The 26,920-nt window shown below is 38.8% G+C and overlaps 1 protein-coding gene across 2 annotated transcripts; it reads right to left on the bottom strand.

The window, feature by feature from the left end:
- Positions 1-2,203: 2,203 nt before the first annotated feature.
- On the bottom strand, positions 2,204-17,605 carry vegfab (vascular endothelial growth factor Ab). Of its 2 annotated transcripts, XM_041975690.1 has the most exons (8): positions 16,948-17,605; positions 14,966-15,008; positions 13,771-13,967; positions 12,915-12,991; positions 9,134-9,166; positions 5,659-5,733; positions 3,949-4,092; positions 2,204-2,420 (listed from the first exon to the last, which is right to left on the bottom strand). In XM_041975690.1, exons 1-8 carry the CDS (start codon positions 16,999-17,001, stop codon positions 2,399-2,401), a joined length of 645 nt encoding a protein of 214 aa, XP_041831624.1. In that variant the 5' UTR covers positions 17,002-17,605; the 3' UTR covers positions 2,204-2,398. The 2 variants fall into 2 exon arrangements, with proteins under 2 accessions (XP_041831624.1, XP_041831625.1); XM_041975691.1 differs by lacking the exon at positions 5,659-5,733.
- Between the last annotated feature and the right edge of the window lie 9,315 nt (positions 17,606-26,920).

Genomic DNA, 26,920 nt, shown 5'->3' with positions numbered 1-26,920 from the left:
ATTCTCATCCTAGCTGCTTCACACTTGGCTGCGAATCGCTCCAGTGAGAGCTGAAGTTCACGGCCCGATGAAGCCAACAGAACCACATCATCCGCAAAGAGCAGAGACCCAATCCTGAGGCCACCGAACCAGATCCCCTCAACACCTCGGCTGTGCCTAGAAATTCTGTCCATAAAAGTTATGAACAGAATCCGGTGCCACTCAGCCTAAAATAAGGTTATAAAAGTTAGCCTACTCAGTTTCAGAATGTTCAGAAAAACATTCACTTTGAATCATAAGCTTTACTTTCATTATTGAACATTTCCAAACTTAACCCACAGTACCAAAGCAAACTGCTTCAGTTGTGCAACTCTACTACATGCATCCTCTTTCTCTTAACCAGTTTTTTTTTCTACTCTTGCAAAATTTGTTATAAGCATGAAATGCAATTTTTTTCTCATTCATGAAGAGGAGAGTTCTCTGAAAAAGGTTTTCTTTTCCCGTAATGGCCATTTACGATTGGATTTAATAGATGAAATTACTGCACACGTTGTCAAAGTGCCTGTTTATTCATTTGACTGAGTGTCTGTCATGAAAACTGTGCAGGAATTTCTCTTTAATTTCTCTGCTCTGCCTTCTTTCACATTACATTGCACAGAGATTCCAGTTAGGTGTGTGAATAACAGCTTGCTGCACAAAAACATGGAACTGATGCCTAATTAAATTTCATGGAAACACAGCATTCACAACACGGCAACCTTTTCCTTATTTTATATAAAAACAATATGATTTCAAATAAATATGATGTTTTACATATACACAGAAAACATGTTAATAGTGGAGAAGAGACAAAAGAAAACTAATAATGAAGGCTCGAAGACTGATGGCAGACAGGATGGAGATTGTTATCCAAGTTGAAAATGGTCGTGCTGCGGTAGAGGATGCTGAGCTGCTAGCAGTAGTTTATTTGTATTTGCATCTTGCACAATGGACAAAACACAGGTCTGCTTCTAACTTAAATATTTAAATACAATTTACTAACACATACACACAGATGTGCATATAGCAAATGCAGGTGAACACGCATTCATTCATATTCACATGTACACGCAAACACACACACACACACACACACACACACAAGTTTAAATTCTACATGGCACCCACACACTTAGATGACAGGGGTTGAAATGGAGACGTCATCAGTACATCAGTACCAACGTTCCATTTAGGGAATGTTAACAAATCAGTTTAGATTTCTTTCTTTTTTTTTTTTTTTGTTTCTTAAAAAAGCACAGGGAGCCTCCTTGCTGAGAGTAGCCATCAGTGACCTTACACACAAGGGAGAAGAGACAGCTACAGGTACATTACACTGCATACATAAATAGACCAAATTAAATATGTGTTGAGACCGAATACTGTAAAATATTCTCTAACATTATAAATTATCTACAATGAGCTATGGCATAAAGGGATATTAAGTATTTACAAGTTTAGAGAAGATGCATAATCAATGAATTGTGTATTCAGTTAAACAGCAAAGAAAACTACTTTGACAATCCCCTCTCCTGCAAAAAGGAAACAAAAATAATTTAAAAAGCACTCGAAAGATTTCTCAGTACATTATGTGAGGCACAGTTTTCAAATGGAATCAAACTACAGTATAGGATATTTCAGTGGTTTTCTTGTAGGACATAGCAAAACATTTAATGCTATACTGATAACCAGTATCCCTTTAAAAGTATATGGCACCACCATTCCAGAGTCCCCTCTGATCACGGCAGAGACGCTGTCCAAGTCCACGTCAGTCCTGCAATGTCCTCAGAGGGAAGGAAGCGATATCAAGCAGAGACAGTCTTCCATCAGCTGTCCCGTTTGTCCTGCTTAAGCCAAAAGCTTAAGCAGACATCGGCCAAAAAAAGGTCCATCCATCATTTTTGAAAGCAGAGCACACCAATGTCCTCTTCAGTCTCACCCGCTGTTTTAGCAGTTAAATATATCTAGAGGTCTTGCATGTTATGACTGACACAGAACCACAGTAGACTCATATCCAGTGAAGTAATTGCATACAATGAATTGACAGTAAGACTACACCTGCTTCGCAAGCCTGTTAGAAATGCAAAACCACATGGCGGCTACTTTGCTTTTAGTCAAATGATGGGTTTAGTATTTGTTTTTTTGTAGCAGCATAACAATTCTGTACTCTTTTTTAAAATTTTTTTCTTTTTATCATGGTCGATATACACACAGATATACAGAGGGAGGAAACTTTGAGTTCAGTCTTTCTTTGTTCTCTCTCAGTCCAAGGGGAATGCTTTCCACAGAAAAGAAGAGCTTACGGTTCAAAGGTCAAAGTGCTGTGCTGTGAAATATTTCTAGAATACTCCTTCATCTTGTACATCTGGTGCTGCCACCTCTCTCATCTTCTCGGCTTGTCACATCTACAAAAGAAGAAAAGACAAGAGAAACAAAAGGTCATGAGAAAAGGAAATATTTTTAAAAATACCAAAGTGTGAATTTGGCTAGTGACACTGTCAGGAAAATATTTAAATTTAGTATTTCATGAGCAAAGTAGATCTTTTTTGGCGGGGGGGTGTTATGGAGTCTGTTGCACCTAACCCAACGGTGATTTGGAGATTTTAAAAGTTTGCCATCGTTGTTTGTGATTTCTTTTGTTTAGAAGTTTTGAGGCCATGTAATGAATGAGGAGTAGGGCTAACTGAGAAACGCGCAAAATACACATGCATAAACGGTAGATTGCACAGTCATTTAATCATTTTTGACCATTCAAGGCTTTAAAGACTCTAAACAATGATTTTTCCAGCATAGTATTGCGTATAGTATAGTATTTTTTAAACATTTCTCTGTGTTTTCCCTTTTGAGATTACTACAAGACGGGACTCAGCTTGCATAAAAATTAAAGGGATTTGAAGTAATAATAGTAATAAGTGTTGAGAGTGAGGTGACATGCAACAGAAGTGCATTTCTAAGTCTATCCCCTTGTTTCCACCAGATGCTGTTGCGACACGTTCTGGCGTCATCGCTGGTGCTGATTGCAGCCACTAGAAAGCAGGATTTATCAAACAATAAGCAGCAGATTGATGCGATGCTTTGACTGCAGCAATAGATCACGAGATCAGCCAGCTGATTTGATTGGCTGGTGCCTGCGTTGCAGCTTGAATTGTTGAGATATTCTGACTTTTTCAATGTCAGCTGAGCTAGTAAAGCAAAGCAAAGAGCCATGAATTTAATTTGGCAACACAAAATGTCAGAACATTCTAAGTGAAATGGAAGTGCGATCGTTGATGTTTCAAACATGCTTATGTGAATCCTGCCTGAGTGTTGCTCGTGTTTCCACTGGATGCAACATGGCACCTTCCAGAATTGGCCCAAAAGAGGCTCAAGTTTTGTTTTACTAAGAATATGTGGAAAATCTGTGCTTGATAGAGACTGCACCAGCTAGCACAGGCTAAATGAGTTGGACAAGAAGCCAGACATGTGGACACCATAGAAAATCCAAGAAAGAAAAAACACCCAATGAAGACTCTTATATCAACATTACTGGCAGAATAAGGCCAGAAATCAACCAGCCAAAGAAATTCAACCATAGATAAGAACAGGCTCAGTAGCTGAGAAACACAAGGTGTTACAAGACACCCCAAACACATAGAAGACAATAGCAGAGAGGACATGTTGTGTAAGTTAATTCCCGGTGGACGCTATACTTTGCTTCCAAATCACAATGTCGCGCAAAAAGACAGAGCACGCACATACGGCAGCCAGAATTCGCCACAACCACATCCGATGGAAACAAGGGGTAACAAGCGAACTACGGTAGCTGCTACGAAAGTTGCAAAACAGTTGAATTTTTAGTTAGTTCTGTTATGACAAATGCCGTCTAGGTTTTCCATCTTGTCCAATAACACCTTAAAGGTGTAGTTTGAATTTAGCTTCAGCAGTAACGCTTACTTGCAGGTCCTCTCGTTGAGCTCTAGCTGGCGTTCTTTACAGTATTCGTCTGTGTGTTTGCAGGAGCACCGGCAGGTTGAAGGATCCTGCACAAACAAACGCTTTCTCTTCACTGAGCAGTGATCACAACATGGCTCACAGACACTGGACAGAGAGACAAACAGACAGAGATGGGGAGGAAGAGGGAGAGGCAGATTATAACAGTGTACCATTACCATCTAAGATAGGTTGCCTCTTGGTCAAAACTTTCATATGCTGCAGTTTGCCCCTCAGAGCCACTGCCAAGTTGCTCTGCATGTGACACTCGGGTAGTATTTCACACAGAGTTCCCACAGAGCAGGCAAAGGTTCGAGCATTAAAATGACCACCCACCCCCATCCCATCCACATTGATCAGATCACTCACAAACAACTTGGGTTAGACATGCAGTGAGCAAAGCTCTGCACCAATTCATGCAACATAAAATAACATGAAATAGCTTGAAGTTGCAGGTTAATGACAACACACTTCGCTCTCACTCTTACAAATGTTCAACTCCTAATAAAGAAGACTCAAGGGTCTGTTTGATGCACCATTAAGAATATTTTCATTTTATTGAATGAAAACTAAAGACTGTTTCCCACAAAGAGACATGAGATTCACAGATACTCAAAGTTATCTAAATTACATTTCTCAACATTGATGAAGGCTCAGATATTCCACTGACATCTTAATATACAAATTACAAATGCACATACATACATACATACAGGAAAATGTTCACAGTAGAATAACCGAAGAAACATGAGGTCATCTTTATATTAGTTCTGAATACGAGTTAATTTTATGGTTTCAAACACAAAAATAGGAAAACAATGAAACAAAAACAATACTTGCCAAACAAAGGAAAAAAATAGATAGCCATCATTCATATCTTCACATTACATAAAAAGAACCAGCATTAGACACAGGACAGCGAAACCAGTTTTTAAAGATGAAAAGAACAAAGAGAGGCAAGGACATGGGTGCGAGACACAGCAAAGCAGCACAGACTCAACACTGAAGACAGGACCATGATTACAATCCTGGTGATCCCAGCACAGATACCAGAACAGTATGAACCAGTCTGCAAAGCCATGCTGGTGGATGTGTGATCTGTTTCAGTAGAGGGCTCGGGTTACAGCTAACAGCTGATCTGAGATCTGTTTATTCCAGCTTCTTTAAACGTGTCCATTATCAATCACACAGCTAGCTATCGGACAAGATGTTAGATAGAATTTGAACCTTTAGGTTTCTGCTGTCGTATATCATCCAAATCGTTGGTCCAAACTCATCCATAAGGGGTGACATTCTTTCAAACACTGTACTGAGATTAGTTGATGATTTTGAAAGGTTGAGATGGGTTATGTTTCACTTCTTGCAAAATGTAATATGCCAAACTTTGCAGCACTTTTACAAGTTATTATTTTTAAAAAAGAAATCGTAGAAGCTACATTAGCAACAGTCCCTGGCAAACAGGCCAGCTTAAACAATTATTTTCTCCATATGTAGAGCATGGCTGACGAGACAAAGTTAGGACAATGCACGAAAGCGACATGCTAATAGATGTGGTTGACGGATAAATTAAATGGTACAAATTAAAATGGGCAAAAGAGCTCCTCCCAAATTAGCTTAATTATGAGAAGCGCGACACTCAGGTGCAGGTAGGTGGAGAAGGCGGAGCTGACATACGCATCATGAATTGTTTTGTCACGGTTTTTCTTTCGCTTTCTCTTTTGGCCTTTACCCTTGCCTTTCCGGGTTTTTCTGCAAGAGAAAGAGGACAACAACGCAGAAAGATGCCTGAGAGACTGACGAGAGAAATGGACGAATGCGTCAACATCGTAAACTGGTGACAGCTAAAGCCAACATCGGCTAACAGCAATCTTTTTTTTTAAATTATTAATCAATTGAGGTAATTAGTCATTCAAAAAAAGGTTGATCTGATTTTTCTTTTTAAATTTTTCTTTTTTTTTTGACTGATTGATTTGTATGGGATTACAACTTGAACTGAGGAATGAGGAAAGCATCAGACATATGCCAGAGTGGACCATATCCCAATGCATTCAGTGAAGGTTAATGTGTATTTCAAAGTAAAAGAAAAAACATGAATACCAATCGCTGATTAACAAAAATTACCCTGAAACCATGAAACAAGCAAGAGACACACCCAATATTATCCACATATCCTTCTTTTTTTTTTTTTAATGTGATGAATATCATATGATCTGTGAGAAAATGACTTCATTGCCCGGGTTAGGTTCAAAGGACTTTTCAAAAAGATTGTTTTATACATCAGTACAATGACTCTGCAGAGTGAAACCAATTAGAAGTGTGAGGCTTGCCGTGGGCGGAAATTTCCCAGATGAATTGAGGACAAAAGACTTGGACTTCACCAAAACTGCATCTTTCAACATATCTGGGTCAACTCTTTAGAGCTGATTCAACTTGTTTTAGAAAAGAGCACAATGAGAACAAACAGAAGTGTGCTTATGAAGCAGACACAAGGGGCTGGATGCATAAACGATGTGTGTGCAAAACAACCATGCATACACGTTTTTACCCTGCACAGAGGCTGTTATTTATACAGGAAGGTATCCTTTATACTATATGTGCAAATGATTTTGTCATTAGGGTTTAAACTCAAAAGAGTGAAGCATTAACCCCCCCTCCTTTTTTTAAAGTGGGGGCTGTTAAAAAAAAAAAGAAATTTTTGAACGTCTCTTCAAGGAGACACCTCTTCACTTTCAGTGAGATTGTGCTTCCATCCATTTGTTTTCATTGCAGTAACTAATCATTTTTGGTGCAAGATGGAATTTTTTAAAGGCAAATCATTAATCAAAGGAGTATTTTCTGTATTTGTTTGACAGAAAGATAATTCAAGCTAGTGTGCATGCGTGCAAATTTGCAATGATTGCATTTTTTAGAAGATCAGAATTATAAATAAGACAAAAAAAATCAATGCATACTTGTTCACAAATACAGATTTAGTTACAATTTTAAATATAACTTTATGCATCTAGCCCCTGGTGATTCACAGGTTGAGGATGGAGTCAGACAATATGTTACTCCCTTGGTAGTATATTACTACTTTTGTAATCACACACAACAGCATACACATTTATAAGTTTGTATTGTATATTTATGGTGCATTGATTGTACATTAATTCTCATTCCTACAGGTGGAAGACAGTTTTCTACTTTCAATCATAAAATTTTACAAACATGATAAACCAGTTCCTAGTCCAAGCTATAAAATAGACATAAAAAGATTGTAATTAAATAGGTCATTTTGAACATAACCTCCAAACTGTACATAACCCAAGTAACTTTGTTATTCCATTATTTTGATTTTTTTTAAGAAATAATAATAATAAAAAAGAAACACTACAGCATGTTAGATTAAAGAACAAAGGTATATCTTTGCCCTCATTGAAATCTGCATGTTTGCTTGGGAAAATAAAAGCAAGTTTAGCATAAAGTTTGATGCACAAGCTGCATTAGTAGATGGAAATATTGCAAGCTGGCACCATATCTGAATACACTTAATTTTCAGTGAATCCTTAATTCGTTTCCGCCTCTCCTTCTACCTGCCCACTGAAATACCACACAGATGGCCAAAGCAGATATCAGTGTCATGACAATATGATGGTTTTTCTAAAGCCATGCTAGTGGCTCTTTGAGGTTTTGCTAAAGCTATTTGCTTGCACTAGCATGTTGATGTCAAGAAGCAATCAGTTTCAACATGTTCAGTATCCTGGTTTAGTGTGTTAGCATGTTAACAATCACTAGTTTGCAATTCTTAAAGTAATTCTGACCCAATCACATTGTTTTTATTTGGAGATCAAGACATCAAGTTATTACAATTTATCCTCTGCAAACCATGAACATATGTCGCAAACTAAATGGCTATTGATGACCAAAACCCAATTTTTCACCATGAACCGCACAGCAAAGGAAGAATCAGTGCACACTAAAGTCAGGATTAATCCTCTAATCATTTTGTCTGGACAAACTGAACTGACTGACAGACTAATGACACTGCCATCCAAACAGTCAGTGTGCTAGCATAACAAAAGTGATATTTTCTTTTACAAGGAAACACGATGTACAGTATTTAATCATATAGTAACATAAAAGGTGCGGAAGTCCCAGATGGAGTCCAAGTAAAACACCAACTAATCCATGAAACAGGATGTGTGTAAATCTAAAGACTTCCTCTTGATTGTCAGAGATCAGGCTCAATGTCTTTGAGGACGTTGACAGTTAACTAGTTTCACAACCTCAGCAGGATGACTCACCCTGACAAGCTCGAGGACTTCTTAAGAGGTTAGCAACCAGAGCTAAAACTAATATGAATATATGAAAGCCTCAGAAAAAGAAGTTGAATGACCTCCAGGACCATTGCTTTGTAGAGGCACGCCACCAAAGCCAGACTCGTAAACAGTTGAGACAAGGTTAAAGAGAAGGTCTCAAAGCTGAGCCTTATCTATATGACAGACAACCTGACATAAAACCAAAATACAACCGACAACAACAGCCACGCAATGGAAAAATATTAACGACTTCTTTGCAGAGGAGGGGGTTAAAGAGCTTTAATGAACCGCACAACGACGACTCAATGTTGCAAGGGAGGGAGGATTTCACTCAAGAAAGGACCATGAACTGAAAAGTTTAACAGGTTTTCAAGAACTCTTATCTATATCAGAGCAATTAGACGCAAGAGTAACATACATTCATTGGGATGGAAACAGGTAAGAAGAGCGGGGAGGAATGTAAAGATGAGATAGAAAAACAGGACAATGACCTCATCAAGTGTCATTCACCTGATGATTTAGTTGGTATTCCCCATTTTATCAGCTGAATGCAGCTTATCCATGCCTTTTATGAGATAATCATGTGTAAGTTGTCCATTAAGGCTGTAATTAAAATTTTATGGCCTTTGAGTAAATTTGTGTGTATCTATGTGAAAGGATGATGTGACAAAGAAAAGAATGAAAATATTTCACCCAGATTGATTAAGAGTGGGTACAGTAGTACACTAAAGTATATTAAAAACGACTGAGAGTGAGTTTTTTTGCGAGGCAATATCACACCTCAAGTCCCTATTATCCCCACCCTCCCTCAATATCCCAAATCTCCATGCAGAAAGAGCTGCTGTACTCACTTTTCTTTCGGTTCTTTCACTTCTATCTTTGACCTGAAAGGCAGGAACAAAACAACATGACATTAGATTACAGCCGCTGGTAAACAGATATGCATCAGGACCATCAGAGACCAAGTGCTGATTGTCAACATGGGTGGGCTCACATTAAGCTTCTCAAATCATGTTATGGCATCATCCTTTACTAGAAACTGTAATCAAAATTACTCTCACTTTCAAATACTTGGCTCAGTAAATGAAGCAGAGTTGGGAAATAATGCAGTGTACACACTCATACACAATTACACAGAGGGGGTTGAGCTCATTGATGGATATATACACACACACACACAAACACACACACACATACAAAAACGTTTACAATAGAAAGGTGTCAGGTTCATTTTACTTCTTGTACATGTGACAGCTTTTGCCAATAAGAGAGAGTGGAGCAATAAATCTGCTGGCACACTCTACGGGTGACAGTTTGCCAATAGTTTTGGGAAACAATGTTTCTTTTAAGACGTCATAGACTCACAGCCAAGTTTCTGTTTGACAGGAAAAACTCTACATATTGTAAGCATGCAGAATAAAGAATAAAACTAAAAGTGACTGATACCTCCTGCTCCAGATATCCACTATCTGCATTTTTCACCAATCTGGATTTACACAATAATGTTATAGGTTTCTTATTTTGAGAGGTTGCACCTCTCTACAGTTTCAAAAGACTCAGCCTGCTAGTTTCTGAGTTGTCACGCTGTAAGGATAACAAAAGGAAAAACTGCAATAATCCCAACGCTCAGTTTAAAATCAAAAGAGCTACATTATATTAAAGCTAGTGTGACATATTTTGAATGGTAAAATATACTAAAGCAAAGTGGATCATTTGATGCGATATTGGATCATTATTACTGTCAGATTTTTAAAAAAAATCTAGAGCAGTAGTTTTAAAAGCTGGAAAAAAGGTTAATCTGACATGTTTTGGAAGCATAATGTCACGAGCAGTGATGCCACAGATTACTTGAAAAAATAATCTGACCACTGATTACTGATTACTTCTTTAAAAAGTAATCTAGTTACTTTACTGATTACTAAGGTTTAGAAGTAACTAAGTTAGATTACTAGTTACTTTATTAGTTAAAACCCCCCAAACAAAAAAATGACAATCGATTTTTTTTCGCATATACTTTACTGAAAGTGCATTAGTTACGAATGGTGACTTTACAATGTTTTGCAACTTGTAACTTTTAATTGTTTTTCACCTTCTATGAACATAGTCAGTCTCTTATTAACTTTGTAAATCATTCAGTGCTTCTTCCCTACCATCATATACATTAATTCAAATGAATAACAATAAAATAAAGCAACATCTCTCGTTAAGCATAAGACAAATCTGCATTATGTTTTACGTTTACACATGAGAAAATAATGAAATAGTAACGGACTTATTAAAAAAAAAAATCAATTCGGTTTGGAATAGGTTCTGATGAGGGAAGTGGAGAGGCGGACCTCCCATCATGCACCAGGGTAATAAGTTTCTATATCATATTTTTTTCTAAAGTCATGTGCAGTGAATGATTTGTGTTTGTCGATTTAAAAAAGGTCAAGTTTCAGCGAAGAAAGGTAGCTGCATGCTTACGAGTACATAAAATTTCTGTACCACCGTTAATGAGAAGGTGTGTTGAGTTAGATAAATACACTTTCGTCCACGGCGCTTGATTTCAAATCATATGTGAAAGGAGTGGGGAGTGCCGAAGTAACGCAGGACGAATATGAAGAGTAACGGTAATTTGATTACATTGTAGGACATCCTAACGCGTTAGATTATATTTTGTTAAAATATGTAGTCAGATTACTGACTACATATTACATTACTGACATCTCTGGTCACGAGAGGGTGGCAGCATGAAATATTTTGCTAATGGTTCTAATTCAGCAGAAGAAGTAGTAGCTGTCCTAAATAGAAACACACATTAATGAGGGAAAAAAAGACAACTGCAACATTTGAGCTTTTACTTCAGAAATTACTTAAATCTCTAGAAATATTGAATGGGATGTTGAATCTGGGAAGATGCTGGCCAGTCATAAGATTCACAAAGTTGTTTCCATTCCCAGATAAGCATTAGCTCTTTTTTGTATCAACTCTTTCTTTCCTGATAAACAAAAGGGTAAAGCTTTAACGCTTTACTTATATTTAGCTATTGTTATGCTGCTTTTATATTCCTATCCTTTGCACCACAAAGTTGTGCAGCATTGGCATATATTGTTGATAACAGATAACAGATCTGCTGCTGTTATACAGCTGATGGTTGCAACACCATACAAATTAGTAAGATAATCAAGGTAATGCAAAACAAAAAACAAAAAACTGTGCATATTGTTGAGAACTGAATTAATGTAAAAATTTTAAAAATGAGTTATTAAACTGATTACAGTGTTTACAGTTAATTGGTTTGGTAATATTGCTTTTTGACAGCTGCATTAAACTGGCATTTCTAAAAATTAAAGGGTTGGACAAACAAACTGGTGAATTTTCCCTGCAGAGAAATGTTAAAGTTTCCACAAACAGCACAAATGAGAGTCATAAAACCACAGCTAAGTAAGTAAACTGAACCTTCAGGCAGTACTGCTGTTATCCCTGAAATGTTTGTTTTCCTCTCAGACTTTCCTGAAATGATGGAGGATGATATGCTTCCCCTCTGAGCTGCTGCGTCACAGCCCAAACCTCTGGCACTGTAACGATCTGACTTTAACAACAGTCCAACAGGAAGCAACGTGAAGTCAAGGAAAGCTGACAGCTCAGTTAATGATTAGCTGAGATCAGGTCATCATTTCTTGTAGATGATGTCACTTGTTTCACTTTTGGACACACTCAATTCTTATTGGGGCAGTAAAATCTAAGAAAACTAAATTAACTTCCGTTAAAGAGCCATCATACATCATAAAACTTAGGACAAAGAAGTGCCAAAATTATAAAATAAGACTATGTGCTTAAGTTAATAAAGCTCATGGTATTAAATCAAGTACTCTCAGTCCCTTTGGAGCAGCTAATTGGGGACAGCTTGCCCTGGTGTGGAATCAACCTCCTGATCCACCACACTATCCAGAAATACTGGATGGTGGAGATATGGAATTTCCTTTCAGAAAAAATGCGGAGGAAGAATCTGTCCCTGATCAAGAGTCAAAGGAAAACACACAAGCACTTCAAGTATTGATTTAACAAAACAGGTATAACTCAAGTACACGTGTAGCTTTCATGAGTAATCTTAAAAGTGGCAAACTTGTAGCTGCTTATCGTTTACATTTTTCTCTTTTTTTCCCAGTAATAATTTGTGCCACATTTACTTGACAGCACATGTTTCTCACCCTGAACGTATCTGTGTCCTCTGAGCGTCTAATCGCAGATATCTCCTGATTGATGGAAGGCGATAAATAAAAGTCACAAGTCTTCTCAGAGATCGATAACAGAAGCAATTGCAACCGAGGTTAGGAGTTACAGGAAAGACCTCTACATGCCACAGATCCTTAGCTATGCTGTGGAATGAGGATGAATTCAAAACATGGAGGATGTCTGCCGCGATATGTTTAAACATGCTCAGAAAAAAACATCAGTCAAGTGAAAGAAGCTGAGATAAGATGTAAGTCATCATGAGTTGCATCTGTTGAATGTGTCAGGGGAAAAGCTGAAAACAATAACTTTACATGACGTGTTTCGCCAACCTCTGCTCTGCTACACAATAGAGCAGTAATTTGCTTTTCATTGTGTGTGTGTGTTTGCAAGAGTGTGACTTTGGAGGTTTCTTACCTACACTCACATGCGCTGTGTTCTGTAAAACTCATGAAAATGTCATTTTGTTGCCTTTGGGGTTTTATTCTTTTAATCTGCAGAAGGAAAAAAAAAGAAAGATTTACAAAGAAGAAAAGTCACATTTGTCAGCTAATTTAACCTTCAGACATGTTTCATATTCAGCTTTTTTAAGGTTTAAGGATTAAGTTTCATTCTCTCTGCACTGTGTTTGCTAACTTCAGGTGATGTAGGAATTCACATAAAGTCTTCCACCCTCCTTCTCGGATGATTAGATGGTTCAAGGCCATCTGACCAATCAGAAGCTGGGAGCTGCCAACTCCTGATCAGCTGATAACCTCTACTTTAGCTAATCATGTGTGAGAAGAGGAGGAGGAAGAGAGGGCAGAGAATAGCGAGCATGAAGATAATTGTGAAATGGTGTTAGTGAGATTGGCTGCCAACTTTCAGTTTGTTTAACGGGCTGTTATAATTTAATAAAAACAGGGATTTGAAACAATAAGTGCAAAGTTCAAGAGCTTTTTGTTCCTTACTGGACACATTTAATCTCATTCAGGGCAGATATTGCACATTTTTTACCAGTTAGTCATACAAAATCATGCAAACTGATCCTAATAAGGAGCAATACTGAAAATGAAAATGCTGACCTTTTCTGAATCCCCAAAGTCTTACACCTAAGAGGCTCTGTAGCCAAGAAGACTTGCAAATTGTAGCCCTTAATGTGTAATATTTGGACAAAATTAAAGTATTTATGTGTCCAGTTAGGAAACATACACATTACATAGGTCACATATTTCATAGGTTGAGGAAAAAATCAAGTATTTCTGTGAAAAAACAAACATAAAACACTGCAGACCTCCATTGTTACATTATAGGTGACTGTTGGTGTGCATTGCATGGACTCGTCTAAGCAGCAGCCAGCGCAGCGCTTTAACACCACACAGGACGGGATGAAGATGTGCTCCACCTCTTCCGGGTACTCCTGAAGAATTTCCACCAGGAGCTCTCGAGGCTGACACAAACTCTTGTTGTACACCTCCATTAAGGGGATCACTGAAAGACAGAGTCACAGGGAACAGTTAGAAAATGACAATGGAGCTCCAGTTTCAATCACTCACTGTTGAATGGAGCAGTTCTCTGACAGCAACACACACCTAAACAGAGGTCTAAATAAAATATTGGCAGGCACACAAGAGTCAAAAGAGATGGAGGGCCAACATACATAAACATGCAAACACACTTTAATTCCCTTTGTCCAATTCAAACACACTTGGTTTACATAAGCAAACAAAGACTGGCCTACTTTAACAAAGACTTATGCAATTTCTCATTGACATTAACAAGTTATATCTTGACCCCCATCAGTTGCACAAAACTTGAATGTCACCTCATTTCTAAGCTCTGTCTCTGGCCTGTTGGCATTCACCTTGTCTACAGTTGCACAATACCAGCCCAGAGTCTACTTTTCAGCTCAAGTCCAGTCTCCCCCCACCTCCTATTTTTCTCCTTGTATGAGTTCTGCTCTTGAGAAAGACATTAGCACACAGACTGACAACACCTCTGAAACATCACAGAGGCCATGAGTGAGCCTGAAACAGACCCAGCCTGAAAGGCCTCTGGGAAGCCAAACCAAACACAGTGTGTCTGAGCAATATCAAGAACTTTAGCTTATGATTGTCCAAATTAGATTGGGCAATGGGGTTGTGCAAAATGAATTTGTGGACCAAGATGGTGACATTCTATTCTAATATAGAAACTGGTGACCAAAACATCTCTCCTAGCTTAACCTCAAGTAAAACTGAATGTTGCTCAGGGTGAAGACATTTAGTAGATGAGGTTTAAGGTGAAAACTGTGGTCTTTCACAATGAAGAAAAAAAGTCTGAGGGGGATAAATCTCTGCAGGGTCAATCCAGAAAGATGTCCACTAGGGGGCGATAATTTTCTTTTAATGTCAAAGTGAAATTCAAACCAGCCCTCCCCTGTCTGGCTGTGTGCCAAGCAGTGAGCCCAATGTAGATTGTATTCCCACGGTGCCCTGAGGGACACCTACCGTCATGTGGACCTCTTTCTGTTTCCTTCGGTATGTGGGCACTCTGTAAGGGAAAAGAGCATGTTGTTAGTTATGATAGATTGTGCAAGAAGTCAGTAAAACCCAATCCATGCCCTGTACTTATCCAGTTGTGCAAAAGATGTTTGCATTTTGACATTTCTGTTGACCATTGCCAAAACTTGAAAACCACAATATAAATCTTATCTGAGTTGGCCCTGCACACACCATTGGAGTCACATGCACAGGCCCACTCCATGTTATTAACACTGAGATATAATATAATAATTTTGTAATTAAATTTCTGAATTCTAACTCTAAAATAAGTGTTCAGTACTTAAGTACAATTCAGAACGGTGTATGATATTAGCCTACTATGTACATTTTATAATTCCTTATATGGCCAAGCAATTGAGCAAAGGTACAATGTGCCAAAGAAGCTGACTTATGTTCTGCCTCATCAGCTAAGGCTACGTGGCAAATCTTCATGAACTTAGTAATTACGTTGCTGGTTTTGTTTCAGTTCTCAAACCTTTCATGTGTGGCTCTGCAGCCTAAACCCGGATTAATAACCGTTGCCATTAAAACCATTAAGAATGTCAGCCTGCGCCTGACAGGGGGTAGCTGTCACCACACCAGAACAGCCGCGGGATTTTATTATTTTTTTTTTTGGCAACTTTCCACTTTGTTCGTTACGCACAAGGCTCTGTCGTCCTCAAGGCTCTGCCCCCCCACACAACACACACACACCCTTTCTCCTTCTCCCCTATTCACTCAGAAGCGCGCGCAACTCTTGCAATACCTCGCCAATATTGCATGAGACCTGCTTCTGTGGCACCCGGCATGCGCTGAATGAGTCGGCATTCTGAAGGAAGACATTCAATTCAATTCCTTAATGAAAAGTTAGGAGTGGGGGAAGAAAAAAAGGTTGGGTTGTGGGGCAGGCTCCACCCCCTTCTGGTGGCGTGAGAGGGTCCAACCTTGTGGGCTGAGAGACCCCAGCCCCCCCAAAACACTACGCTATATACTGTATTATTAATGGGTGGGTGTCAAGCTACGAACGCAGGCCCTTTAACCAAATGATAATACGTCGACAGATAAATGAGCAGTAGAAGCGTCATCCTGATACCCTTCAGCGCTGATAGTGTGTCTCAGTTATCATTAAATTATCCGATTATTTAAATAAACAGTTTACTAGACTCGAGAGGAGACACACTTCGTTTGGTTGCAGCCTAAAACATCGGAGAAATAACATGCTTTTTTTGCACTGAAAGAGTTAGATATTATCTGTCAAAGTCCAATCATATCGCAGGAAAACACGCAGCCTCCTGAGGTGCAGTGTTGCTTTTTTCCACCTTGAAACCTTTGCTCAACATCATACAGCACTTCATTAATGATTATATAGAAAAAAAAGAATTTCCACGTGCTTTCAGCCACCCACTAAAATTCTCCAGCCCACCAGATCTGTCTAAGTAGTCGTGATCGGTTTGTTCAGAAATCTAATAGTAAATACACTTTTGAAAACTAGAACCTCTCTCTCAGAGGAGCAGACGAACCATGAGTCGCCTCAGAGCCGGGAGTGAACCTGTTCACATGTCCTGATTCAGAATGGAGCCACTGCGCCTTTAAAGCGTAATAATATCTCCAAGGTGGTTTTAGAGCAGGCCTACAATCACCCAGCGTCAAACTTCTCAACATTATTTAAAAAATCATCATTTATGCCACATTTGTAGCACAAAAAACGCACCACCCACGACTAAGTGGGTTCGGTTTATACAGTGTCAGCTTTGCGTAATGGCTGTTTAAATCTCCCCAAAGCCACTAAACATTTAGGCTTGTTTAAACATGAGCGGTGACCTAGCCAGACGAAAGACAAGGGCAAGCTACACATTAATGACCACTGACTACATTTAGCAAATGGAGATCGATAGATCTTTTTTCTCCCCCTCATTTTAGGTTCAGTTTGCTCTCAGGAACACACTCACCTTGACAGCTGACAGCGTCAAAAATAATAATGTCAAACTGTCAATAAAGTTCATGGTGTTGGAAATCTAGTCCAAAAGGTAAAGTGACGTTTCAAAACTTAACCGCCGAATGTGGCAATTTCTTCTCAAACATGAAGTTTACAACAACGAGGCAAAACAACAATACAAGTGGACCGACTAAAACTTATTTCAGTAAGGGGGTTTTAATAGCAGATCCATGCTGGTCCCAAGGTTGCAGCATACAATCCTTAATACGTGTTTAATTCTTTCTTCTCAACTGTTGCCAATAATTTTCAAGATATCCAGAAACACGAGAATCCAAGACGCACAATCTCTCACATCGTTCCGCAGCAGATCCTTATTTTTTTTAAAAGGAGTAGCAATCCACATTACAAGAATAATCCCATGCTTGTTGAGCCAGCCGTCTCCAAGTGCCTGTCCATTTGAAACTTGTAGCCTGCTCCTATAATGTGTAACTTCAACCTCAGGATGACGTTCAAAAAGAGAGAGTGCGGGAGAGCAAGAGAATGGCGCGCTGACAGATAATCGCCCCGTAAAAGTTTTGTCTAATTGCTCTGCTCAGGCTGTTTTTTCCCTCTTGTCACTGCACCTAAAGCGGTCCGACTGCGCGGAAACAGAACGTGTCCTCTTCTGTCTCGGTGTCTCCTTACTGCGACTGTGTAGTTGTCGAGTCCCCGGAGACGGATGATTGGAGGATCACAAGGTAGGTGTGTCCTCCGAGCTGACAGAAAACACAGCACACTCTTAAAAAAAGTCGTTTTCAGACAAAGTTTAATTTTAAAGGTTGACTTGTGACAACATAAAAATGTTTATTGACTTTTGATTCCTTAATGTGCACCAAACAAATGCGCCCTGATGTCGTGATTGTGGTATTTCAAACTGATCTTAAATTTTACCCAATGTTTCTGTGCTTGTTAATCGTTTCCATCATCTACATCATGTACAGGTTGGAGCTCTGAAAGCCACTTTACGGATATATCAAATCCCATTAATATAGGCTACAGAAATTGTGCTGTGGGTTATTATTGCTGAATTTAACAGCGCCAAACAGGGTTTCCGCAACAAATGACCTATTAGGCTGTGGAAGATCAATCTCTAAGAGGAAATTACTGATTATTATTATTATTATTATTATTATTATTATTATTATTATTGCTGTTGTTTGATCAGTTCGATTTAATCGCGAAGGATGTTACAGAACATCATTAAAAGAAATTGTCAAACGCTTAGGTCGGGGTAATGAGCGCCACACAGTCTCATTTCCTCCTCCACCCGATGCGGGGCAAATATTTTCCAGTCTTGTGGTTATACCCCGTGTTGCGCCCCGCCTTTTCCACAAGAGGACTCCCAACTTGCAGAAGTCGGGGAGCGTTTATTCCCGGACACGTAAGCGGCAACTGCGTGCGTGCGGCGCGAAACGTTTGTGTCAGTGATCCAGACCGCGTGCGCCTGTAAGTCAGGAGTTTTTCTGATGGCGCATCTCACGCACACACTCATGGAAAAGCGCGTCGTGACTTCCTGCCCGTTAGTTCCCTGCAGAATGGATTTTCTGTATGGTCTGCTGTTCGTCAGAGAGGCCACCTGGTAGGTCGAAGCTGACCGCGGGCTCTTTGTCCTTTCCGAGGAACAGCTGAGACATCAGGGAGAGGAAAAAGGAGGGGAAGGAGGGAAAAGGGGCGTCAGGGGGAGAAGGGAGACTGGGATGCGAAGGAAGCGACTGAAGAGAAGCAGCTTTGCTGGCTCTTCATCTTGACTGGGATTTTTCTTCATTATGATCATGATGATAATGAAAAATGATCCTCCTCTTGTCAACTTCGGTTGATGTCAGTGATGGAGCAAGTTCACACATCCCAGACTGAAGTAAAAGTAATAAAATACCCTTCAGTACTGAGGCAAAGAATCTAAGAAAATAGTACTAAAGTAATACTTTTTTTTCAGGCTGTAAATGTGAGTTTTTATTATAAGATCATGTATAACACCTCATAAGTAAAAGCAATGCAGTGAAACATAAAGTAGCTTGAATAAAAAGAAATCAGAGAAAGGAGATTCAACTTAGATAAATATGCTTCTGCTGCTGGAAGACTTTTACATTATTTTTATTTTGTTTACTGCTGAATTATAGCCTAAATGTGTTTTAAATAATAACTTAAATCTTGGGTTTAAATACATGAGATGCCATGAGTTTAAAGACTTATATTGTCAATTTGGCTGAGATTATAAAAAAAATCACCTAAATGGTTTGTTAAACTTATTATTTCTGAATAAAAGCATGTTTAACACCTTTAATCAATCTTTTTTAAAAGAAAAACTCTCATTTCAAATGCTCTTTGAGCTGCTTTTTTCTACATAATCTTGTCTCTGTATTGAATATCTCCATATAGTTGTGATGCCCTCTAATGGACCAACAGTCTACTGCAGTAAGATGTTTAGTCTCCCTCCTGTGCTCATTGACAGATTGATAGACACTACGGAAGTGGAAAAAACTGATAAACACAGTAATAAGGTGTCAGCTATGTGTCTGCCATACAGGACTTGCCTGCTGCAACTCATACCTTATCATGCATTTAGTGGTATAAGAGAGGGAGAGAGAGAGAGAGAGAGAGAGAGAGAGAGGGAAACAAGGCAAACAATGAGACTTTACAGTGCTGAAAACTGAGGCATGATGAAGCAAGAAAGCAGAGACGCAGAGTGAGTGATAGATAAGGAGAAAGACAGCTTTTATGAGACGAGAAGGATTCGTGCAACCGGAGCAGAGCTGAGAGGAGTTCCTCAGTCTGGTCCACAGGTAAATTGAAGAATAACACTTGGGTTCATTAGCGGTGTCACCAAGCTCCTGTTTCTGCTGACTCAGAGTCTGTGCTCAAGTGGGCAAGGTTGCAGTGGATACGGTGGAAGTGTGTACATCTCAGCTTTTATGCTGACTCCATACATATCCGAACACACACACTTTAATGAAGGCCCTTTCCTAAGCGTACAATAAGCAGCCTCCTCTGCATCGATCTGCACATTGACACAGCTTTGTAAACACTATTATGTGAGCAGGAAACCAGGGTGATTCCTGTGTGTGCTGTGGGGGACAGTGAGTGTGCTCTAATCCTCCAACAAACACTCCCCAAGCAGCTACTTTGTCAGGGCTAAGACAGAGGAGTGATTTGCACGGCTGTTTACAGTGTAGCCAGTGTTTAATTTAGTCAATGTTTGGCCTTTTTCCACTATGAGCAACCATGCCGTAAGTGCCCGCGGTCTGATTTCATGCGACTACACGAGTAATTTTCCACACAAGTGCAGGACAGAGTCACAAGGCCTGGTGATGTTTAAATGTTGGATGTGTGTAGTTCGTTCCCCATGGCTCTTTCTACCCAACAACTAACTGCAGCTGCTTGGTCTTGTACCATTACTTCCTGTCACCTTGAAAATACATGTCCCAGTAGTTGGAAAGTGTTGGCATAAAAATTTCCATCTGTGATTTATTAATTGATTTGGATCTTTATTTAACTGACAATTACAAAGACAATTAATTTTAGTATCCACATTGACCAACTTCATTGTACTTAGAAAATATAAACACATCTAGAATTTGATGCCAGTAATATACTCATAAAAAGTTGGGACAGTGGCAAAAAGAAGGCAGAAAAGTTAATGAATTATAAAGGTAACTCTGTTTTGGAAGGTTTTACAGTCAGCAGAATTGGTGGCAGGCGAGGGTTACAGAATTAGGCATAAAAGGAGTGTTAAGACTCAGTTGCCTCAAGCAAGGATGGGTCATGGGTAACAATTTTGAGCTAAACTCAAAGAATCTTGTATTAATAAAATCTCCACAATAAATAAATGAATGGAAATTGCAAAAAAAAAAACAAAAACAAAAAAACAACAACAACAACAACAACAACAACAAAAAACAAACAAACAAACAAAAAAAACCTTTTGTCTTTTAGAATTTACACTACACAATATCCCAAAAAGTTTCAAGGTGTTTCAGGAAACCTGCATAAAAGTAAAGGATATAAAGCATTGCTGGCTGCACAGGAAACATGATCAGCATGTTCACATAGGCTCAGCAGTACTTTGAAAAACAAATTTTCACTTAACACAATCTGTTGCTGCATTCAGAAACTTAATCTTAAACTGTATTTTGCAAAGACGAAGGTGCATATCAACTCTGTGCAGCCACACTGCCAAGTTGTCAGGACACGAGCTCATCACAGATGGACAGAGCAGACATTCTGTTGTCAGATGAATCCCTATTTTTGCTATTTTTGAAAAACCGAAGAAAAAAAAAAAGACATCTAGATGTTCAAAAATGTGATAGTCTTTCCAAGCTGCAATTAGCAAAAATGCAGGTCTGCCTGCAGCTCATAACTGTTTCTGTCTCTTATAATGCATGGAGCATCATAAAGAGGAGACTCAAACAACAACAATGGAATCCTAAACATCTGGAAACTTGCATCCAGAAACAATGGACACATTTCTCTAAAAACACTGCAACAATTAGAATGCTCAGTTCCAAAATGATTAAAAAGTACCACTTAAAGGAAAATTAATTGAACAGAACTTTTGTTTTCAAACTCATGCTGTTTAAACTCCTAAAGAATCATTTCCTTACGTATAAAGAATAGTACGAGTGAGTTTAAATGAAAGTCACACTGTTTAAATACGTATAGTGTAACAGAAGCATCCTGTTACCGAAAGCCCGATGGCTGACTGCCACAGCATTTTATCATCTGGCACAAAATTACACATTCTTCTTCTTTGTTCCCTCACCTCCTTTCCACCTTGTACACTCCTGTTCTGTAAGAAGTCACTCTAAGCTGCTGGTAAGTTTGCAGAGGAGAGTGATTTATGCAGCATGGTGCTTCTGTCTGTAGTCTGGGTTATCAAAGACAAACCTCTATACTGATATTAATTATCCAAGAACTGACCTTGGCTGTTCCCCTCTCTCAATTTGCCTAACAACACTTATTATTCGACACTGTCTGACTGAGCTGTGTGCTTATTTACATTGCATTTATTGCAAGAAGAAGTGTGAATGTCTCTGAAAATGAGAGGAAAAGATTATAACCATCTACTGTTTTTGGCTTTCAGAGAGGAATGTGTGGTTCAAGAAAAGTCTCACAGCAGTTCTCAAAACTTCCACAAAACATTAAGTATTGATTTGGGCTCTGGGATGCGATTTTTTTTTCTTTTCTTTCTCTTTTTAAAAGAGTTTTTATTTCATGTATATGGCCATTAACATAGCTTTCTATCAGAATACATTCCTTGGATGTCATAAAATGAAATGAAATGAGTGTGCCAGTTTTTGCAGGTGAAGGCATTCTGTTTTTCAGGCTGGAGAAAGTGGGAGTTGACTTCCAAAGATTACTGTCATGTATAAAGATCTGGATTCATCTGCTGTTAGACTTGATCATTTCTACATTTTTGGCTCATGGGGTTGATGAGTCCCACCCCCTCTGCAAAATACAGAAATATGCTGCGGGCACAAAACATCACACCCACACATTGCTCTGAAAGCTGTGGCGGATTACAATTTATCATATCATGCAGCTAATACAGTGATTTTTGTTTGTTCATGTTTCAGATTTCCTCAACAGACTGGTTGGCAATTCTCTTTAAAATGTCTTTGATGTCTTTTTCTCGGCAGTAAGACATTAACATGATTTGCCACCAAAGTCTTTGCATACAACACAAATAGAAGCTTTGTGTCATTCCCTGGTTTCTTTCCTCACTTTCTTTTCTTGTTTAACCTGAGTTTTATCAGATAAGGACGAAGCTGCTAAAAGTATTTTTTTTAAAGAGAAATTAATTTCTTTAAATGTCTTTCTATTTCTCTATGGCAAATATCCAACAGCCACTTGGATTTCACGGAGCACAGATGAATTCACTCTTCCCTGATAGTGACTGTATGAGTCATCAGCCAATCAGTGTCACAACTGTTAACCCTGCCCAGCTGTGGGGAGCGTGCCGTACAGACGCAGCACACGTCCACCCGCCCTCCATCACCCTTCCCACCTCCTCCTTCATCCTACTCTCTTATTAGGATGTGAAGATGAGCTGAAGCTTTCAGATCAAATGAGAGCTAAAGTTCAAGTGCTTTAAAAAGCAAGAAAATAACTTTCTCTCTCCAGCATATTTTCCCGCTCCATCGCTTCTCTTTCTGTCTTCACTTTATCTCCTTTAGCCAGTTCCAGTAAGAGAACGGCGTTTTGTGTACACTGCAGTCAAGCAGTTCAAAGAGTTCACAAGTCTATGTGGGCAGTGAAAAAGAAAAATGAAGGGAAAGAGTAAAAGAGGTGAATATAGTGTCCTTTAACCCCACCAAAGGCTAGTTCTGTCAACATTGATCATATTAAAAATGCTGGGACCAGAGCTGAAGGAACACATACTGAGTAAGTCACACAGCAAAATCAGACTTTATTTCTGGCATAAAGTTTTTTTTATCTCTCTTCCTAAAACTGAACATCAGCTTGCAGCAGTTAAAAGCAGATCATCAATCATCTCTGACATCCACTCTGTTGTATGTGCAGGAAAAAAATAAGTGAAAATGCACCATTTCCTTGCCAAGATTGGATCAGATACAGCCTTCAGACACCCATCCCTCCATGTTGTGGATTTCATCCTACAATGCAGGGCAGCAAGTTGGTCCATATCAAAGGGAGGCGTAAACCTGCCAGTTTGATGGACTCTCAAGTTCTTTTATGTAAAGATTATTTGTCTTTTAAACAATACTGCATACATTTCTGATCTTAAACCTCAGTGCCTCTGGCTTGTTTTAATGACACACTGACATTCATTATGGGGCATCATTGCATTGCAATTGCGCCAGGCTTGAGAAAGCACACTTCACAACTCTGTTCCAGTCCAGAGCATCATGAGTTTGTTTTGCTTTACAACACTGCCTCACATGCCAGCAACTAGATATCAACACATTGGTGATTTTAGACATGCACCATGGCCAAGAATATTATTTGAAGAAGCGAGGAAAATAAAGAGAGAAAGAGAAAGAGCAAGAGATCAACATCAGACTGAAATTTAGTGACTGAAAAAAAGCTCAGAAAAGACAAAGGATGCAAGATGGATGCTGAATTAGCCTTTGTTAGGGAGTGCCAAAGTGTGAAAATCTGACGAAGTAGTGCAGATTTCACAAAATATGTGAACATGCCAAAACTAAACTAGCTGGGGTCTTTCATCAGCGCATTACTTCGAAATTGAAACACTTTATCTTTAGATTAGTGCAAGAAAATGCCCGAATTTTTGTGTTCCATCACAATTTTCTTTAGCATGGACCATAAATCAGAAGACACGACTGGAGAGAGTTTACACAAATACAAAACTTGGAAAAACAAATTGAAATACCAAAATGGGCAATAAATCTCCACACAGCTGAAAAGTTTTAATAAAGTACTTGTCCATTATCTGTGCATTCTTCACTGAAAACCACCCTTTTAACTATTTTTTCCCTGCATTTGCCATTGGAATAGACATGACAAAAGAAAACCAGTGTTAACCATTAGTAGGAAAGTGGAGGTAAGTCTTTTGTTTTTGTTTGTTGAGCTAAGCAAGTCTAATCTTTCTGTTTAGCATATCTCCAAACTGCATCCATGACTTTGCCTCACTCTGTTCAAATAGAACACTAAAAAGCACAAATCCTTATTGAGTGTACAAACTAAAATCTTATCCAGTCCCAAATGTCAAACCTTTAAATGAATGGTATTTGCTGAAGATGTTTTAAGAGCTTTTATCTCTGGGAGGAACATCTCCCAGGTGTGTTTGGGAGCTCTTGGTTAAAGTCGCTTTCCCTATGCATGTCTTATCTGTGTGTACCTTTCATTGTGGACCTGTCACAACTATCCCATCCGGCCTGCTGATGACCACACAAGCATTCTCGTAAGCACAAATGCAAACACACCAATGCATTTATCAGAGTGCCCAATTCCTCATGAACACTGACCTGTGACCTCAGGGTCTGACCTTAGGTTAATTAGTGCCCAGTGAAGGTGAGAAAGATGCTAATTGATTTGACAACCAAATACATCTGGATCACTTTGAAAGGTTCTTTCCATCAAAGAAATAGTCATTCTGAGATGTAATTATATATTGCATGCATTATGGATGATACAGGCCAAAACATGTATGAGGATTTAATTTAAAAGTTGTAGTGATGGCAGTGGTGGGTGGTCTGATGGCTGCTACTCGTTACATAGACTTATTTTCTCAGCTGTTGATGGATTGCCATGCTAAATTGTATATATACTGGTGGTTCCATGAATCTTGGTTACTTTGGAGAGCCTCTGGCTTCATTTGGCTGGTTAGCTTACATTTTTGGTTTTTAATTAAATCTCCCAGCAAATCTTCAATGGATTCCCTTGAAATTTGACATTCAGAGGATCGATAATAGCAGCTTTTAACCCATCCAGAAACTATAAAGGACTGACCAAGATATTTCAATTATCAAAGCTCTAGAGACCCCTGTAATAAAGAAGTAATCCAAAATCCCAGTGAGCAGTTACGAGAAACTGAGATCTGACTATGATGGTCGAATCAAAACTTGCTGGAAGGAAACATTTGTTAACTTTAACTAAACATTTTCATGAATAAAAATAAATCCTGGCAACCCATCCAGGGAATACTCTGTCTTTCACCCAATGGCTGCTGGGAATTCCAACCTCCACAGGGCCATGAATTAGATTAACTGGGTAACTGTAACTTTCAAACTTTTAACATTGTTTCCTGACGGATTTCTCAAATCAAATTTACCTAAAAAAAATAAATAAATAAACAAACAAACAAAAAAAAACTTTAATGTCTTCAATCATGGGCACAGGCTATTTTGACTGGTACTTGCTTTATGTTGTAATTTGGTGTAAAGCATCCTTTCTGCCACCACCATTTTCCATTAAAAAAATGTAACTATGCTTGAATAATTAAATTGACCATCGCTTCTTTTGTATCATCTTAAAAAAAACCATAATTAACTATTTGAGCTTTTTGCCTATTTGCATGAAAATTGCCACATACCCTTCATTAAATGACTATGCAACCACAAAGTCTGTTTGAATACTTTTGGAGTCATGGCAAAAGGAAACACTTGTTCGTTTTGTTGAGATGTGTAAATATCAGCATGTGTTTTACTCTTAAAGAATAAATGAAGGTTGCACATAACATCAATGAAAAAAGTTTCCAGCTTGCTTAAAAAACAAACACTTTCAAGATAAATAGAAATATTACTTTTGGAATAATGCAGCTCTAAACTCTATAAAATCACAATATAATATGTGAACATTATCTTTGCAAAGGCCAACTCTAATAAAGTGACGCACAACAAAATTAGGCAGGTTTTAGTACACAGTTCATGTCTAAAATGGCTATTTTTGGCACATTTTGGCCATCTGTTCTCAATTCCCATCAATAGGGGACCTCTGGTTATAAAATGTTAATCATGACTAACAGCGAATGAACAAGGTCTTTTCCTAATCATTGCCTGCGACAGCCAAGAACTGCTTTGATCCAGAAATAAAATGATGCAGCAGTTGTTTTCTTTTTTCATCAAATTATTGTATTCATCTGATTCAGACACAACATAGCGTATACTGTAAGGCATGCTCTCTGTGAACTCACACTACAAGTATTTACACACTTGACTTTAAAATGGCCTTGCCCATAGTATGCAACACAGTCCACAATTGCATCATAGGCCTCCTGATTCACAAGCTAGCTGTGTAAGCCTTGCCGCGCTTTAGTGCCCCACCTAACGCACTTTGAAACACTTCGTCACTGGTGAGTCAGTCGTGAGACTTATGTATAATCTGGAGCTGTGGATGTTGCTGAAACATGTTCATACTGCATTCAATATGTAAAGTGGAATTCCACTGAATCAAAGCATAGAAATTAACCAACAAAGACTGGAGGCACATCAAATGCACCACCCCTTCACTCCTCCCCCCAGAGAAAGGTATTC

Source organism: Melanotaenia boesemani, chromosome 22 (genome assembly GCF_017639745.1).
Source record: "Melanotaenia boesemani isolate fMelBoe1 chromosome 22, fMelBoe1.pri, whole genome shotgun sequence".
Lineage (NCBI taxonomy): Eukaryota > Metazoa > Chordata > Actinopteri > Atheriniformes > Melanotaeniidae > Melanotaenia > Melanotaenia boesemani.
Note: the sequence above shows the minus strand (reverse complement) of the source record. Positions and strands in the feature narration are given on the sequence as shown.